At 41.7% G+C, this 17,864-nt stretch overlaps 1 protein-coding gene across 6 annotated transcripts in view; it reads right to left on the bottom strand.

Annotated features, from left to right (window-relative positions):
• MET (MET proto-oncogene, receptor tyrosine kinase) overlaps positions 1-17,864 on the bottom strand; it is a 142,042-nt gene that overhangs the window by 62,035 nt on the left and 62,143 nt on the right. For all 6 annotated transcript variants that reach the window (XM_059711620.1, XM_059711618.1, XM_059711617.1 and 3 more), the window contains one exon: positions 1,756-1,947. In XM_059711620.1, coding sequence (XP_059567603.1) covers positions 1,756-1,857 — 102 coding nt within the window. In that variant the 5' untranslated portion in view covers positions 1,858-1,947. The remainder of the gene's footprint in view (positions 1-1,755; positions 1,948-17,864) is intronic.

Genomic DNA, 17,864 nt, shown 5'->3' with positions numbered 1-17,864 from the left:
AAAAAGTGTCAGACCTAAAAGTGTCTGTGGAAAGTTTGTGAATACGAAACTGGATTGGGGAGTCATAGACAATCTAGGAAAAAAGAAAAGCAGAAAGAAAGATAAAGGAAAGCAAATGAACACAGGGAACACATTAGGAATTCAATAGATGTTAGCTTCTTTCATCCTCCTTCAAATTTTTTGGAATTCCATAGAATAAAATCAATGTTAACTAAAAAAAAGAAAAATACAAGCACAACATAATACCACACATTTTACAAGGATCACAGGTAAGACCATATTTCAAATACCTTAGAGTGCTTGTTTGTGTGGGACAGGACTGGGCATCCCTCCTTCAGATTTTGAGGCGTTAGGGAGAGAATTAAATGGCCTGCGGTGGGTAAATAAAAACTCTAGGCTGGGAGAGAGGGAAGAGGGGGATGAAACAGTGCACAGTGGGGCCTTGACTTACGAGTGTCCCGAATAACGAGTTTTTTGAGATACCAGCTGTCTCTCCACTGATTTTTTGCATTGAGTTGACAGAGTAATTTGAGTTAACGAGCTCGGTCTCGGAACGAATTAAATTTGTAAGTCAAGGCCCCACTGTGCTTAACTGCGAAGCAATGGGAGGAGGGGATTCTAAGTGTGGGACTATTCAGAGAACAGGATCTACATGATTCGCTTTGAGCTAGGAAGGCTTTATTTACAAGTTTTATAACTTTGAAAAATTCCATCGTGCCCACTAGTACAAGAAAAACACAAATTAAAATATGGCAGTGGCCAATATCCAGACTGCAATAAAGACAGTGGTAATTTTTAAAAACGTTTTGTAATAGAATATAGACAGAGGATGTACAGAGGAGCAAGCCATAGGAAAACATCATCATCTTCAACTGGGTTTACTAGACATCATGGTCCGAGTAGGATCTTAATTATACCAGATAATTATGAAAAAAGCATCTTTCTTTAAGAGAAATAGAGAGTCAGCATTTCCATAGATGCCATTGTTATTCTGCATTAATTAAGAATCTAATAAGGAACTCATGTTGAAATCATTATGCAGTAACTATTAAAGCAGTAAAACAGCACACACAAGAGCATTTTAATTTCTGCAAGGCACTATGATTCTTGTATCTAGGAAACATAACTTCTGAAATGTGAACTTTTATTGTATGGAAATACTGTTGCTATCCATTAAAGCATTTCTTAAAAAAACCCAAAAAACCCACAGATTTTTCTCCCTCAGTATCTAAACTTCTTTGTGTCTGACCCCCATCATTTTGCAGAAATCAGGAGAGTTGAAGTTACAATGGGATTTTGATGACAACTCCCCTCCTAACTGCTGCCAATATTTCTCAATGATGTGAATGTTTCTTCTCATGGAGACACACGGTACACACAATAGCGCTCCTTTGATCCTTAGCTTCCCTTGAAAGAGGAAAACATCGCCTGGAAGCACTGTAATTGTTTCGTTTTATTTTCCAATCATGTGATAGAAATCATGAATGGAAAAGAAAAAAAACAACCACCAAACCATTCTGGGCCAAGAAATGAAAAGCAACCACATTTAAACCGGAAGCTTCGCGAATTTAACAAAAATAGGCCAATACACTTCATAAAAAGTGGACCAGCCTTCATTGTTTTGCTGTCAGTCGGTGTCTCTAGTTTCCACTATGATATTCATTTTAGAATGTTTGTAAATACCTTATTGCAAAAACCAAATTAATGGTATAATACCAGATAAAGCAGACGCAGCCCCCCTCAGAAAGCATTTACCTGCATGAAGCGGCCTTCTGAGGTCCCCAGGTTAGCGATGGTGAGCTCCCCTTTAATGAAGGTGGATATGGATGTTAAGAGGACTTGGTTGAATTGGCCCATGAATAAGTCGACGCGCTGCAAAGCTGTAGTAAACTCCGTTCGATATTCATCACTGTGCACTTCACAACCTGATGAATTTCTCAAAAGTGTCTGGAATAAAACATGATCATAGAAATAACGTGAGTCCAGATGAGAGTGAGCAATTAAGAAACTTTTCAGTACATCTTTTCAGAGCCTGGAGGGGAATGGTGAGGAGAACTGTGCAAATAGGCCCAGATAGGCAGAAATATTTCCAGTGACCTGAATGGCTCCAGCACCGTGAGACCTGTTGTATGTGCACGTACTCTGAACTGGGGGCACACTTTACTATCACAGTGTGTACCATGGTTCATTATGTGCATAAAGATGAAACCTAGCTGGAATATTTAAAGAAAAATGAAACTGTAAATGTCTCAGTCCTTGACCTAAAGGTAATGCTTCTAGCAGGCAAGTCTAATGAGATGAACTTCGACTGGACTAGTAATAAATGTTGGAGTCATACTTGGACATTATATTTTATTCAAGTTTTTTCTTTTAATTCTCACCAGAGGATATGTTTGATTTTAGGAAGGGGAAGGCAGGGTGAGGGAGGATGTGGGGGGGTGGGAGGGAGGGAAAGAGAGAAAGAGAGAGAGAGAGAGAGAGAGAGAGAGAGAGAGAGAGAGAGAGAGAGAATATTAATTGGTGGCCTCCTGTATGCACCCCGTCTGGGGATTGAACCTGCAACCTTTTTGGTGTACAGGACGATGCCCCAGCCAACGTATAATGCATAATGTATAAAGTATAATGTCCCGAGCCACCCAACTATGGCGGGACATTATACTTTAAAATGTGTGCCTTTGTGCATCTGTGTGCAGCGAGGTGGCGCAAAGTGGTGGTTGATAGATAATTCATGGGAGGCAGCACAGCCTAGACCCCAGTGCCTGCATCAAACCCTGGTCCCTACTGCCTGTTTACTTTATGTAGTCCCTACAGTCTCTCTGTGTTTGTGAAATTCATGTCATCTCCATTTCAGTTCCCCCAGCTGTAAAACTGAGAGAATTATAGAAATGTGCCTACCTTAGAGAACTGTTGTGAAGATGAAATGAGCTAGTTTATAAAAGTCCTTTACAGTAGAACCCAGTATGCAGAAAACACCACTTACATATTTGTCATCATTATAGTGAAAGGCTCAAAACATGCAAACCAGCTTACTGAAAGGCAATTACCACTCAACCAGGTATTTATCCTTCAGGTTCAACTTCAAATGGAAGGATTTAAAAAATACTGTCCCATAATGTGTGACAAGTAAGAGCTCCCTTCCCTTCAATACTTCAGTCTCCTGGTTTTCCTCCTACTTTTCAGGCTGCAGCATTTATGTCTCCTTTGCAGGAAAATCCATGCCTGGCTATCAATGTTGGGGTTTCTCAAGGCTCCATCTTAGGGCTGCTTTTCCACTCACTCCTCATACTCTCCCCCAGGCTCTCAGCCTCTCCTGCGACAGCTATTGATATTTAGTTGACACCTGTGTACCTCCAGACTACCCCTCTGCTCTGAGCTGACTGTGCATAAATCGCACTATGAAATCTGCACTCAGACAGCTCAAAGACCTAAGCTAAACATGGCTAGTGTAGAAAACAGTCTTCCCCATGCCTACTCTTGAATGATACAATGCACCCCAGTGAATGGCTCTACCATTCCTCCAGGTGCACAAGTCAGAAACAAAGGGTCATCCCTGATTCTTCCCCATGTACAGTTCATTACCAATTCCAATCAACTGTCCTTTCTAAAGATCTCCTGGATCCATCCAGTTTCTCTATCTCCATCACATCAACCTTCATCCAAGCCCTCCCTCCATCCCCCCACCCTCTCCTGGACTTCCTAACTGGACCTGCCACACCAGTCTTATCCAATCTCTTTCCTGATCCTGTCTCTACATTGCAGCCAGATTTTCTTCTTACAATGTAAGTCTTACCATATAACTCTGTTTAAAACACTTAAAAATGTCTCCTTATTGCTCTTAGGTGAAGGACACAATTTTTGTGACCTCTTGGGCCCTGACTCATCTGAATCCTATCCAACGTCTGCACACTTACCCTGCCATGTGCTACCCTTTGCTCTCTGTGCTCCAGCAAGCTGGCCATCTTTCAGTTTTCCACGTATGCCATGTATCCTCCCGTCACAGGGCCTTTGCACATGCTGTTCCCTCTGCCTGAAGTCCTCCTTCCACCTCCATGCACTCTGCTAGCGGCTATGCCTCCTTCAGTTCCCAGCTGGTCATCATTTACTCAGCAGGCCTTCCCTGATCCCAGTATCTAGGTCAAATTCTTCTATTTTGGTTATATGATTGATGTGAGACTTCTCTAGGTGGCTCTCTGGGATTAGGGACCTGTTTTGTTCACCACTGTAATTGCTTATAATAGATGAAATACCTCATACAGTATATCTTCAGTGAATATTAATCAAATGAACAAGTAACTGAATCAATTATGGGTAGATGGGGAATGAGTGTGGAGATATGAACCAATATTATTAAAGCTTTTTTTAAAAAAGGAATACAGGCAGATAAGAGTTTATGAGGGATAAATAGAATGTCTGACTCCTAACTATCCTGACAAGATAGTTTCGAATTGGTAAATTTGGGACAGATAACTAGGGAGCAGGAGGATGTATTAAGGAAAATGAAGCTTAACTTGGAAGAAAAAGAGGGGAAAAAGTTCATTCTTACACATCTTTGTATATAGCTACATAAATCCTGGAAAATTATTTGAAGATTAGAAATTCTCTATTATTATCCCACTATATTTATAATAATCAGAAAATTGTCATTATATTTCAAACCAACTTAGTGTTCAAGAACAAATTGAAATAAAAAATTTCATTATCCTTATATAAAATCACCTTACTCCTTAAGGTCAAATTTCTGTTACATGGAATGTGAAATTCTTATATCCACTCTCTTTTACTGTTTAAAAATCACCCACAATACTATTTTATGTAAGCAACAACTAAGTCTTCATTTTAAATAGTGACAAATTAGCAGAGTTTCTGAGATGCTAAACCTACTGTCTCATAATTAATGAAATGTTTTAGCTCTAGACATGCATTTTAATACATTAGTGAATGCTATTTAATTAGAAGCTTTTCTTCACTAAAGTACTATAGATTACTCTGAGGCGTAGCAGACAACTGAGATGTACCAGCAATTCAATAGTAACCGATTAACTGGTAATTAAGTTTCCATTGGTGATCAATCATCCATTTTGCAGAGACAGCTAGAATCGAGGGGACCTGCTTAAAGGAGCAAAAACCAGTTTTAAACTAAAGGCCATTTCAAGTATCCCATTATAGTGGTGACTACTCTTCAGGGTCAGCTTCTGTGCTTCTTTTGTTCCTTCTCTTGCTTGACCTTACTCCTTTTTTCTTTAATGAGGTGGCATCCTGGAAACCTTAAACCCTCAAAGTCCAGTGCTGGAGGAGTTATGAATTCATTGGGATGTAAAACAGCTTGCTGTGAATGGAGTAGAGTCTTTGACTGTAAACTAGTCAACAAGAGGTCAGAAATTGTCTTATTCATTTTTTATCCTTACTATGTTTTGTGCCCAACACACAGTCTGTATTGGTAACAGCTCGCTGAAAAATTAATGTATCTGCAAAGTGACCAGACATATACCCCGCGTGCCTCCCCAGCTTGCGTTGTGGTCTGCCTTTCTGAACGGGGTGAGCAGGAGAACGGAGGTGAGCTGGCTCTCAGAGTGTCTGAAAACCTGCAGGGACTTGCTAATCATTTTTAAATGAAGGAAGAGTAATATGATCAGAACTTCAGCCTCTTGTTTCCTCATGTGGAAGGCATGAATGTAGAACTCTGAGCCAGAGTTGAGGTATCATTTATTTTGTACGCTTCCAGGCTTCTCCTTCAGGAAATAGGAAGGTCTCTAAATGGAACCTCCTCAAGGACAGACAAGATTAAGTTATGTCTCTATTTCCCCCCAAAACACATTCCTAAGTATAGAAACACTGCAAAATGCTGGAATAGCATTTACAGAACTCTTTGACTCTGAAAAACTGTGCAGTTTGGAACCAAAAAAACTAACATCATGTCAGGTTCAGGTGGCATTCAAATTCATAAGCCGGGAGAGCCTAACTGTTTTTGCTCTTAATTTTCTCCGACACTGAGATCTGCAGGAGAGGGGTAGGGGTCTGAACTTCCAGAAAAATGTACCATTCCAGGGCTCACTGTAGGAGAGGGAACTACTCCTTGACTCTTCCTGCTGAGAATCATGATAAACTCAACGGCCAGGGTCAGGGTGGCAGGACCTGGCCTAGAGCCGCATGCTGTCTTTGAGCCCGAGTAGAACTTTAACTCCCAGAGAGCCTTGTTTTCGGCTCTCAGCACTGCAAAGATAAAGCGCTGTGCACATAGCACTAAATCTCGGTCTGATTCCCTGCGCCCCTTACAGATAATGACTGAATGTGTTTGCGGCTTCTTTGCACAGGGAAGCTGGCGTGGCTTCTTCTTACCACTTTATGCACAGGGAGCTCTTCGCTGTGCTCTTGGAGTGGGGTTGGGTCCAGCTGGAAAAGCAACGACAGACTGGCTGCCAAGGGTCTCCTTGCCACTCACACTTCCCTCCAAGCCGGGAGGTCTTGAGCTTTGGGAGAAAACTAAGAAAGGCTGGCGGAAAGCAGTTCTCTGGTACAACAGCTGCTTTGGGGCACCACAGAGAAGGTTTCCAGTTGGGGAGCCAGACTAACGCTCTCCTATTCGTAACAAAGGGAGGAAGAAGGAAGGAAGGAAGGGAGGGAGGAAGTCTATCTTTTTCCTGCACCTACGCTGTGCCAGGCACTGAGGTTGGGCATTTCCACATACAACCAGACTCACAGCGGCCCTGTGAGCTTTTATCACACTCAGTTTTCAGGAGGAGGCGCAGGGCAAACCAAGGGCACGGCCACAGTGCCCAGTTCACACTGGACCTGGCATTAGGGTTTAGTTCTCTCTGACTGCCAAGCTCATGTGTTTCTTTTGCTACTATGTCCTATTCCGGGCAAAGTTCTGAGAACCGCATAATTACCAAAAGGGAGAGGGCTTTAGACACCACCTTACTCCAGCCCCTAATTTAATGTATGAGGAACAAAGAGCTAGAATCATTGAACAAAAGCTTATCATGTGACATGTAAAAAACCTGCGAACTCTTGAAAGTAGGAAATGCAGATTCACCCACCTCTGATCCCTTTGCTGAGAGAAAGACTGGAATTAATCATTGTGGGCTGTTCTAGTCATTTAGGCTTTCAAATTTACCTCTCTTGTTAACTTACTATTTTGGCTCATTATCATGTTTCCATCCAGGTAACTTTGACATTTCAGTCATCACCAACTCCTCTTTCTCTAGCATTTCCCACATCCAACCAGTTGTGAAATCCCACGGGACTCTGTCTGCAGCATCCCTCCTGCGCTCTGCAGCCACACCTCCACCCCTGCCCCAGGCTAGGAGTTTTCTCTCTGGCCTTTTGGTTTCCTATCTCATCTGCCTTGAAGCAGTTATGCTTTGTCATTCACTTTTTCCCCAAACCTAGTTGCTTCCCAAAGGCCTGCAGGAAAAGTCTAAATTTCTTATAGGACATCCAAACTAACCTTGATTTACATTTTAGGTTTTTTAGTTTTCCCATTACGGTGAAGGATCAGATGAACAAATGAGTCTCAGAGGACACAGGACCCTTCCCATTCTTGGATTCTTGCATTTGCCCTGGCAGCTGATGTCCCACTCCCTGATAGGTACGGACACTCACTCCTTGCTCATGTAAACCCGAAGCTTGGCTCTCTTCAATGTCTCTCTTTACAAGGTCTTTAGAGTAACAGGAGTGATGTGTTTTAATGGGTGGGAAGGAGGTACTGTGACAAAGAATGAGGTGGGTAGTATAAGGATGCAGGAAGATAATAATTTATCCCTGACATATATGTCAAGAGGGAAAAAGAAGAAAGAAAAAAATTCACCCAATACAAATACATTGTTTAGGCAGAGACACGGGTAGTACAACTGAAGGCAAGGGAAAGATGAACAACAACAAAAAAATCACAATCGTTGTTTATCCACTTTTCTGAGAGGGAGAGGATATGATTGGGGTGGGACACACAGAGGGCTTCAAAGGCCTTGGTAATATTCTCTTTTTAAGCCAGTGGCAGAGAAGTCAGTATTTGTTTTATTTTTCATACACACAACACACATACATATATACAGCACATGACTCCTATATATATATATATATATATATATATATATATATATATATATGAACGTATTATAATAAAAATACATTTTAAAAGAAAACAATGAATAAATGGGAAGTGAGAAATGGAGAGAGCCTATTAAAAACTCTCTCCAATTTCTTTTTTTTGCTGTTTTGTTAATCCTCACCTGAGGATATTTTTCCATTGATCTTTTAGAGAGAGTGGAAGAGATGAGAGAAACATTGACATGAGAGAAACACATAGATTGGTTGCTTCCTGTACCTGCCCCGACCAGGGCCCGGGCCAGGGAAGAGCCTGCAACCAAGGTAGATGCCCAGGGACCTTTTGGTCTGCAGGCTGATGCTCTACCCACTGAGCAAACCAGGCTAGGGCAAAAGCTCTCTCCAGTTTCTTGATGTCCTAAGCAGGTTGGAAACATTCATGACTTATCACAGCTCATAGGAGCTCACAATAATATAGTAAAACCTCGATATAACAGACTAATTCAGGTGAGGGGGTGTCTGTTAAAGCCGACAGTCCATTATATAATGAAGTCAGTTTTCCAAATGAGTATGTTAAAAATTGACAAATTAGTTAGTTTGCCTGTTTTTACTTATGTAGACATGTTTGTGTCATTAAAATTAGGTATGTATGAAAGGTTTAATTTCACAGGAAAATTTTCTATATGTATTACAGTAATTTTAAATCTATATTGAATGCATGTGTTTGCCAGTCATCTTGAGTAAACAAATGCACATGGCTGGGGCATGGCTTAGCGCACGCGGCAACAGAAACAACTACCGCATGAGACAGTGTGATCACGTATTAATCATTCCCTGAACATTGATTATGAAGGGCAACTCTTGGATTTATATATGTTCACTATAGTTGTAGGTACGCAATATTTATTTATGTTGGCAAAATTACTACAGTGTTTTTTTCCCAACATATGGCCTATTTGCTAACATTTGTTAAAAATAACAGTGAATTAATAGTAAAAATAACCTGTTAATTTAATTATAAGCAAATCTTGGTTAAAAGCATTTTAAAATGAACAGGGTATTAATTTTCACATATGACATAAGGACTGGAAATTTTTTCCCTTAAATCCAAACTCCATTAAATTGAGAGCCACAAAACCGAGGGTTTACTGTAGTGCTAAATAACAACCGTATAGTGGATTGTGATCTTCAAAGTACATTATTAATCTGGACCTCTGAAGGCTGAGTTGGGTTTGTTGTGAACATCCTATTTCTACCGATGAAGAAAATGAGGTTCAAGGAGTTATGAGTCAATATCACAGTTAAATCCTAGGTGTTGATTTCAAATCCTATATTCCTTGTATTGCATCAGGCTACTTACTTATAGGCTCCTACAGTGTTTCTGAGACAAACCCACACTCTAGGGCTGATCTAAGGACCCGGTAGAAAGGAATGAGCTAACCTGCAGGACAGGACTAGCTGTACCCCAGCTAGGATTTGATGGGTCACATGACTTCAGGCAAATCATTTTATTTTTCTGGGTCTGAGTTTTGTTTTATAGAAAGGAAACTGAAGTGCTAGATACCTCAATCTATTTGATTCAAAATGTCTCCCCTAATTAACATTATGATGCATGCAGTGAATATGCAATTACATTTAAATTCAGTATAATTAAGAATGTGGTATGTTTAAAATGGTGATTCTTTTAATTGATCTATAGGACAGATTTAGCTCATCTATAGATTTAAATGTCTTACAGATAGATTTTTAAAAGAAATGTAATGTCTTGTAAAATCTTTGCTAGTTCACTCATAGCAGCTCTCTTCCTTCCTTGCCCATGAATAAATTAACAGAAGCAAAGTAATCTAAACTTTATTCATAATTATACTTTGTATAGATTCTATGAACATGTAAGTAATGGTTTTCAGTGGGATACCTATTTCAAAATAGAAGGTCCCTCTTTGCCCAGGGCTTTCCTATAGTTGACTAAAAACTCAACTGCTTTAATTTCAGGAATTCCACTTACCCTATTTCCCCAAATTTCATTCAAGTGCTCTTTTCTCTTTATTAAGTGGGACTGGGGAAGGGGTGGTCTGGAATTGACCTTAGGCAGAAGTATAGAGCTTTGAACTTCAATATCATGTTGATTCTTTCAGACACATTTAAACTTCTCTCAGTCTGTACTCAAATGTCCAAGATGTTAACATCGAAGCCCGATTTTTTGCAAAATGCAGAAGAGTCAGCTCTCTTGGCCAGACTGTTAGGGTGGTGTGCTCAAGCCCTCAGAATCGGATTGCATTGCTTGTGTTGTGAACAGGATTCAGCCTGATGATGTACTCAGTGCACACAGTCTAAAAGAAAGATGCTTCCTCTATCCTTTTGCTGCCACCAACTCCCTTTGATGACGGACATAATCCCACCTCACAGCTTCAAGTCAGTGGTTCATAAAAATCTGAGACCTCAATTGCAATTCTAGCAGGGGAGCAAAGCTGGGGGGCAGTTAAAGGAGAGCTGATTCATCTCTAAGAAGGACAAAAGGGCATTCTCCGGCTGCGTGTTCACCCTCAGATGGCCATAAACGTAGCACTACCGGGCCAGTCAGCTGCTGGCTCAACACTGCTGATTCATGAGATGCTGGATGCTGCCTCAGGGTGATGATGACCTCACTTCACACATCTCTCTTCTGGGGACCAGCCCTGTCTCTGCAAATGCCTCCAGGCCAAGTTTGAATATGCCATTGATGACATTCGAATTATTCATTTTTCTTTCCAAGCTGACTCCCTCTTCTAGCTTTCTATTTCTATTTGGCATCAGTAGCCACCCTCTCCCTAATGAGCGGTCTCAGCCATTGCTGCCACCTCTTTTTCTTTTGTTGTTTATACCCACCTATTGATACTTACAGATTTTTAATCAAATTAAAGAAATCTGATACTTGGCCTCCTATAATCTGATTTCCTTGATTTCAGACCCTCTCCCCTGAATTCTGCCTCTGTAACTATTTTGTGTAATAGTCCCAAACCCCTTTTTAGTCATGTCTCGAGGTAATCAGCCAGGCCTAGCGGGGAAGAACATGAGCTCAGTGTGGCCCTGCCCTCACCGGCTGTGCAAACTTAGCTGAGGATAGATACTTAGCTCTCCAGCCTCACTTCCCTTGTAAAATGGAAAAACACATTCTATCGAATAGAATTGTTTTGAAGTTTAAATGAAATGAATCCAGTGCTAACAACATATTAAAGGATCGCTTTCTTCATTCATTTAGTCATTTAAAAATATTTGAGTACACCTGAAACTAATACAAAATAATATGGAATGTAAACTGTAGTTGAAAAATAAAATAAGTATTTATTGAGACCTGCAGTAGGTTGAATAGTTTCTGCCCCCAAAATTGATGTTCCCTTGGGACCTCAAAATATGATCTTATTTGAAAATAGGCTCTTTGATGTGTAACTCATTAAGGATCTTGAGATAATATCATCCTGGATTGAGTGTGAGCCCTAAGTCCAATGAATGTTGTCTTTACAAGCAGAGAGGACACACAGAGACTCACAGGGGAGATGGCCAAGTGAAGACGGAGGCGGAGACTGGAGTTATGCTACTGCAACCTAAGGAATTCCGGGGAGCACCAGAACTATAAGTAAGGAAGGCTCCTTCCCTAGAGCCTTCAAAGGGAGCATGAACTTGGCCGACACCTTGATTGCAAACTCCAGCCTCCAGACTGTGAGAATAAATTCCTGTAGTTTTAAGCTACAGAGTTGGTGGTAATTTGTTATGGCATCCACAAGAAACTAATAAAAACCATACCATGTGACGGACATTGTTCTGGGTGTTGGAAGGATACAGGAATGAACAAAAAGGACTAAGTTCCTGCCCCTGTGCAGCTTAAATAGTTATTATTATTGTTGTTGTTGGTCTAGTGGCTCCTCCTAATGCCTATAAAGGTGAAGTCCAAAATTCTAATTATTTAGATTAACAAGCCTCAGGTTCTTTATCTGTAGAATGGAAACACTCATACCTAATATAATTGCTTACAGCTAGGAAGGTGGAACCTATAATCTGTCCGCTATTAGTTTTCATTATTCTCTAAAGCAGGGTTGGCACACTTCTTTTGTGAAGAGCTAGATAGCAAACATATTAGAGGCTTTGAGTATCATAGGGTCGCTGTAATATATATTGGTTTGTTTGTGTTATTTTCTAACCCTTTAAAAATTTAAAAGTAATTTTTAACTTACTGGACGTACAAAAACAAGCCAGTTTGCCAATCCTAGCAAATGCTTCTACCTATAGTCCAACCTGGTCCCTCAGTGTTACTTGATGGCACCATGTACCCAGGTGCCAAGAGACACACAAAACAGCTAATTAATAATGCAAAGTACAAAGAACATAGCTGACAGATAAGTGCTGAAAATACTGGTACAGGTAGTAAATGCCATACGATGAGAAAAAGGATAAGATCAGTGTGAACTTCAGCAGCGGGAAAGATCATGGCAGAGGCTGAAGTTGAGCCAGGTCTTGACCGAAGTTGAATGATTGAAAAGGGAAGAGATAAATATTTGGAGAATATACTTCATGTATATGTGTGTATGGATTTATACACACATGTGTACAAATGCATTTGTATATGAGTGTAATAAGTCATATATCATATATTTCCTCTCGAGGTATCCTCAGGATTCAAAAAATTCAGAATTCTACAATGACAGGGCCTTTGGAAACCTAAGTGTTAAAACTTTTGCTTCTTTATGATCATTTCCTAAGGTGAACCAGATCTAAAACAGCCTCTTGCACTTTAATCAAAGCCAGGAATGACAGAGTGATTACTCAAGAAAGTTGTTCCAAGTAAGGCCAGTTTTAATGCTTAACGGGCTCATTTTCTCTATTTAGCTAACAGAAAATAAATTTTAATGTACTTACTCAAAGGGGTCTAACAGATACTCAGAAGACAGGACACCAGTTACTATGCACTAACCAATAACACAGAAGCAGTTCTTCCTGTAGGAGATAAGAGCCATGTCTGTTCATGTGTCTAACAGTGTCACACCCAACAGAAACAGGCTGATGAATGTCTTGGCTGATGAATGGCCAGGAGGGTGAAAGACGGATGAAACCTGAGTCCTTCAACTGTGCCCCAACTACTGTTTAAACAGGGGACTGTGCTCTAGCCTGCCTCCACTGTCGTCACCTCTCATCCCTCTTTTCCATGCTACCAGGGGGCAGTGAGACTCGTTCTCCCCTTGTTCCTGACCGTAACTGTTCACCAGAAACTTCAATCTGTGGGCCACGTTCCCTGAGGACCTCACCACATTCTTCTAATCTTACTGCATCTACATCAAGGCCAAGCTTAAGAACGTTTCTCTCCGTACCAAGCACGGGCCTAGTGCTTATAAAGTGGTGTCGCTATGGAGTCTAATCTTGCGGCCACAGTCAGAGCGGCACTGAAAAAGACCTTTGTTCTTAACTAACGTCTTTTCCTTAATCCAGTCATTATTTTAAACTTGAAATCACACATTGCTGATCGACAGGGAAAATCTGTGGATTCTAAATGCAAACTTCATGTGGCGGGGGAGGGTCACCCCCACTGGCACCACTGCTTCAGCGATGTCCACCGGAAGGTGTTGCCTAAGGGTCCCCACACAGACAGTGTCCCCCACTCAGGGGGAAGCTCTGCTGACAGGCTCGAGAAGGCCTTGAGCAGACAGGCTGCTCCTGCCTTTCTCTCTTAAGGGCTTTAATTGTGTTTTCCCCAATTTTGATTACAAAGCTCTGGAAATTCTACTTATTCACCCTCCCTATCTTCATCTTCCCTTCTCCTTTCATTCTTCTCCTCTTTGTTCTTTGATCCATCTTCATCCCAAAATGGTGGTTGGAGGAGGTGTGTGTGTGTGTGTGTGTGTGTGTGTGTGTGTGTGTAAGAAACGGGCGTAGTGGAACTTTCCATAATGTTTTCAGAGCTAATTTGACTTTTGGCAGCTCCCCAATTCTACAAATTAGTTTTTAGAGATTTGAAAGAGAATGAAACACTTTTATCTAACTATTGTTTTTACTAACCATAATTTGTCATCATAATTACTTGCTCATTCGATAAATATATATTTTGTTGAAGCTATTGGGTGAGGTACCGGGAATGTAGAGATAAAAACTATAGTCCATATCTTCAGGGGCACTAGTACCACTGTTGGAGCAGAATATACTTCATGTGTATGTATACATGGGTCCATACACATGTGTACAATATCTATATCTACATCTACATCTACATCTATATCTATCTATATCTATATCTATATCTATATCTATATCTATATCTATATCTATATCTATATCTATATCTATATCATCTATATCTATATCTAATCTATATCTATATCTATATCTATATCTATATCTATATCTATATCTGAAATAAGTCATATATCCTATATTTCCTCTTGAGGTATCTTTAGGACTAGTGTGGTAGGTGATATGGCAGAAATAATTTGAGGGTGCTACTGAAGTGCGCCGGAAAGGCAGGTTACCCAGAATGCAGCATGAGGGAAAAGCTAGAGGAGATTTCCTGGGGGAAGAAAATGCCCGAGAGGAACTGTAAAGAATAGGCAGAGGCTTATGGTGAAGTTGACAGCGTAGAAAAACTCAGTAGTACTCAGCACCTCCCACAACCACATCAAAATCACAACTAAACGGCAGAACAACCGCATTCAGAACTGCCTGAATCTAGCTGAACAGAAGTTCTATAACTAAGGATATAAAGAAGCCACAAACAGACTGGTAAAATGGGCAGAGACCCTATATGGCAGTGATGGCGAACCTATGACACGCGCGTCAGAGGTGACACGTGAACTCATTTTTTTGGTTGATTTTTCTTTGTTAAATGGCATTTAAATATATAAAATAAATATCAAAAATATGTCTTTGTTTTACTATGGTTGCAAATATCAAAAAATTTCTATAACTGACACGGCACCAGAGTTAAGTTAGGGTTTTTCAAAATGCTGACACGCTGAGCTCAAAAGGTTCGCCATCACTGCTATGTGGGCTGGTCCCATACCCATGTGTAGCAGTTAAAAACCGAGAGGGATATCTCATCTGCTGAGGTCCGCCCGAGAAGTGAAGGTCTCAGCCCTATACCAGGCCCCCCAGCCCAGGGTTCCAGTGCCAGGGAGAGAAGTCCCCATAACCTCTGGCTGTGAAAACCAGCACAAATTGTGGCTGGTGAGACAGAGTGCCGCAGGAGTCCCAGGCATTCCTCTTAAAGGGCCTGGGCAGGGACTTACTCGGACTCACTTGCTTAGAACTCCAGCACTGGGCAGCAGCTCAGAAGGCAACTTGGACATATAGGGAGGAAATGAATTGTCTGGCAACAGGGCCGGGGTGAAGGGGCAGCTTTCTCCCACACAAAAGTGCTGGCACAGACCACCACAGAGCTGGGAGGCAGGCACCATATCTGAGTCTCCATCAACATGGTAAACACCGTTTGCTCCACCCTACTGACTTCCTGAGACCCTACATACCCCACCCAACTTTTGGGCCCACCTCAACCCTTTCAGTGGCTTTTCCATACAAATGACCTATCTTGGCTCATGCTGCCAATTTTCCTAAAATCTCTCAAACAAACAGCATCTGGCCCTGGCATGCCCTATACCTGTTGCTAAGTGGCTCCTAGCCTGGCACTAGTGGCAGCTGGCCTTGGTTTGTAGCTTGGCCTTTTCCAGGCACTTCCAAACACCCTCCTGGCTTCTGGCAGACCCAACCTCTGGGCTCTGGAGGCCCCACCCATCTGGCAACTAGGGGCTCTGCCCTACGGAGGTCAGGGAAAAAACCTGGGGCAGACTCAGTGGTGTGGCTCTGGGGTGGGGACCACACCCACTATTATCCCTGACTCCTGACCTACATCTCCCCCTCAAGGGAGATCCACTAGCCCCATCCTCCTGATTCCATCAGAGGCTCTTTCAATGAATGAGCCTAACAAGCAGCTGGCAGGCAGAGGCAGGTGGAGGTGGATCCTGGGGTGACCCAGGATTTTTGCTGACCTGCCCTGGGCCTGGTGCTGGTACAGTTTGGTCCTTCCCGTACCCACCCAAGCCCAGCAGAGGCAGCCACAAACTGTGGATTGCTTGTAGCTTCAAACAGGTTTACAAGGCAGAACCAACAAACCAAGTACCCAGCTTCAGACAACAACAGAACAGAACCCAATAAACTTCACAAACATCAGGTTCAAAGAGAGATCTCAGCAGGCACTAAACTGTGCTGCGGCGAATTCCGCCTTTTTCTTTTGTTTTCTTTTTTTTTTTGGTCAACACCTGCAAAAGAGCTTGCACACGGTGGTTGGATTTGAGCCTCACAGTAAGCCAGCCTGAGGGTTGATCCCAGGCACAAACAGGCCAACAGAAACCAAGACTAAATTACAACAGGAGGGCCCACATAACCCACACAAGGGACATTCCTAGAGCACCCAGCTCAGGAGACCAAGGAGACCCACCACCGAGTCCCACAGGACACCTACCATGTAAGGGCATCCCATGAAGACTGGGAGTCATAGCAGAGCTATGTAATATATAGGAACAAATACAAAGAGGCAGCCAAAATGGGAAGACAAAAATAGACCCCAAATAAAAGAACATGAGAACTCCCCAGAAAAAGAGCTAAATGAAATGAAGCCAACTCATTTATCAGACATGGAGTTCAAAGTAATGGTTATAAGGATGCTCGAAGAACTTAGTGAGAACTACAACAGCATGGAAAAAGACATAGAAAGCATAATATGAAATGAAGAACACAATATCTGACATCAAAGATACACTGAAAGGAATAAACAGTGGATTGGATGAAGCAGAGGATTGAATGGAAAAAAAGGTAAAAAATCAACAACAAAACACCCATCCAATCAGAGCAGCAAAAAGAATGAGGACAGGCCCTAGCCGGTGTTGCTAAGTGGTTAGAGCATTGGCCCACACACCAAAGGGTTTGATTCCCAATCAAGGGCACAGAAAAAAAATGATAGGTTGAGAGATGGATAAGGTGTGCTTGAGCTATCTTGTACCAGATTACAGAGTCGACTATGAACATTTCTTTCTAATTCTTGTTTAGTGACTCTGCTTTGGCAGCTTGAAATTGGCTTGATGGGGTATTTCTACCATGGAAATTTGTGAACACTACAAATCAGGGGCTTATGATTCCTCTTCCCCCCTGTTAAACATTTATTAGCATATCACTAGGTGTGAGGAGGACCAAGAAACAGCCAGGGCCAAGGAAAGAAATTCCTTGAATATTATACTACTAGTAGTCCTGCGCATGAATCTGTGCGCCAGTAGCTCGCTGCCACCCTCCAGTAGCTCTCCGCCCACTGCCCTGCCCTCTTGTAGCTCCCTCCACCACCCGCTCTTCCCTCATAGCTTGCTGCCCTGGCCCCATCCTGTAGCTCTCCGATGCCCATTTGTAGCTCGCTGCCCCACCCTCCTGCTGACCCGTGATCCAGTTGTTACGTGGTTGATCGTTATGCTTCATGGTGTAACGACCATTTGCATATTACATCTTTATTATACAGGACTAGTAAAGAGTATGGATTTTACTGTGAAACCATTGGTGTGCCCTCAAAGTATGTTAAAGAATACAGTTACACAAATTAATTTGTTTTTGGAAAAGATTACTTACTCCAGCAGCAGTATGGAAACAAATAGATTGGTTGAGGATGAGGATGGAGTCAAGGAGATCTAGTTTTATCTCACTGGCATCATTTTCATTACACTAATAATACAAAACCTGTCTGGAATGATAACATACAATTTTCTGTTTCTGCTTTGTGTATATGCAGAAGGAGAGGAGAAGTAAAGATTTTTAAACTTCATATT

Source organism: Myotis daubentonii, chromosome 10, assembly GCF_963259705.1.
Source record: "Myotis daubentonii chromosome 10, mMyoDau2.1, whole genome shotgun sequence".
Lineage (NCBI taxonomy): Eukaryota > Metazoa > Chordata > Mammalia > Chiroptera > Vespertilionidae > Myotis > Myotis daubentonii.
The sequence above is the reverse complement of the archived record's forward strand: the minus strand, read 5'-3'. Positions and strand labels throughout refer to the sequence as shown.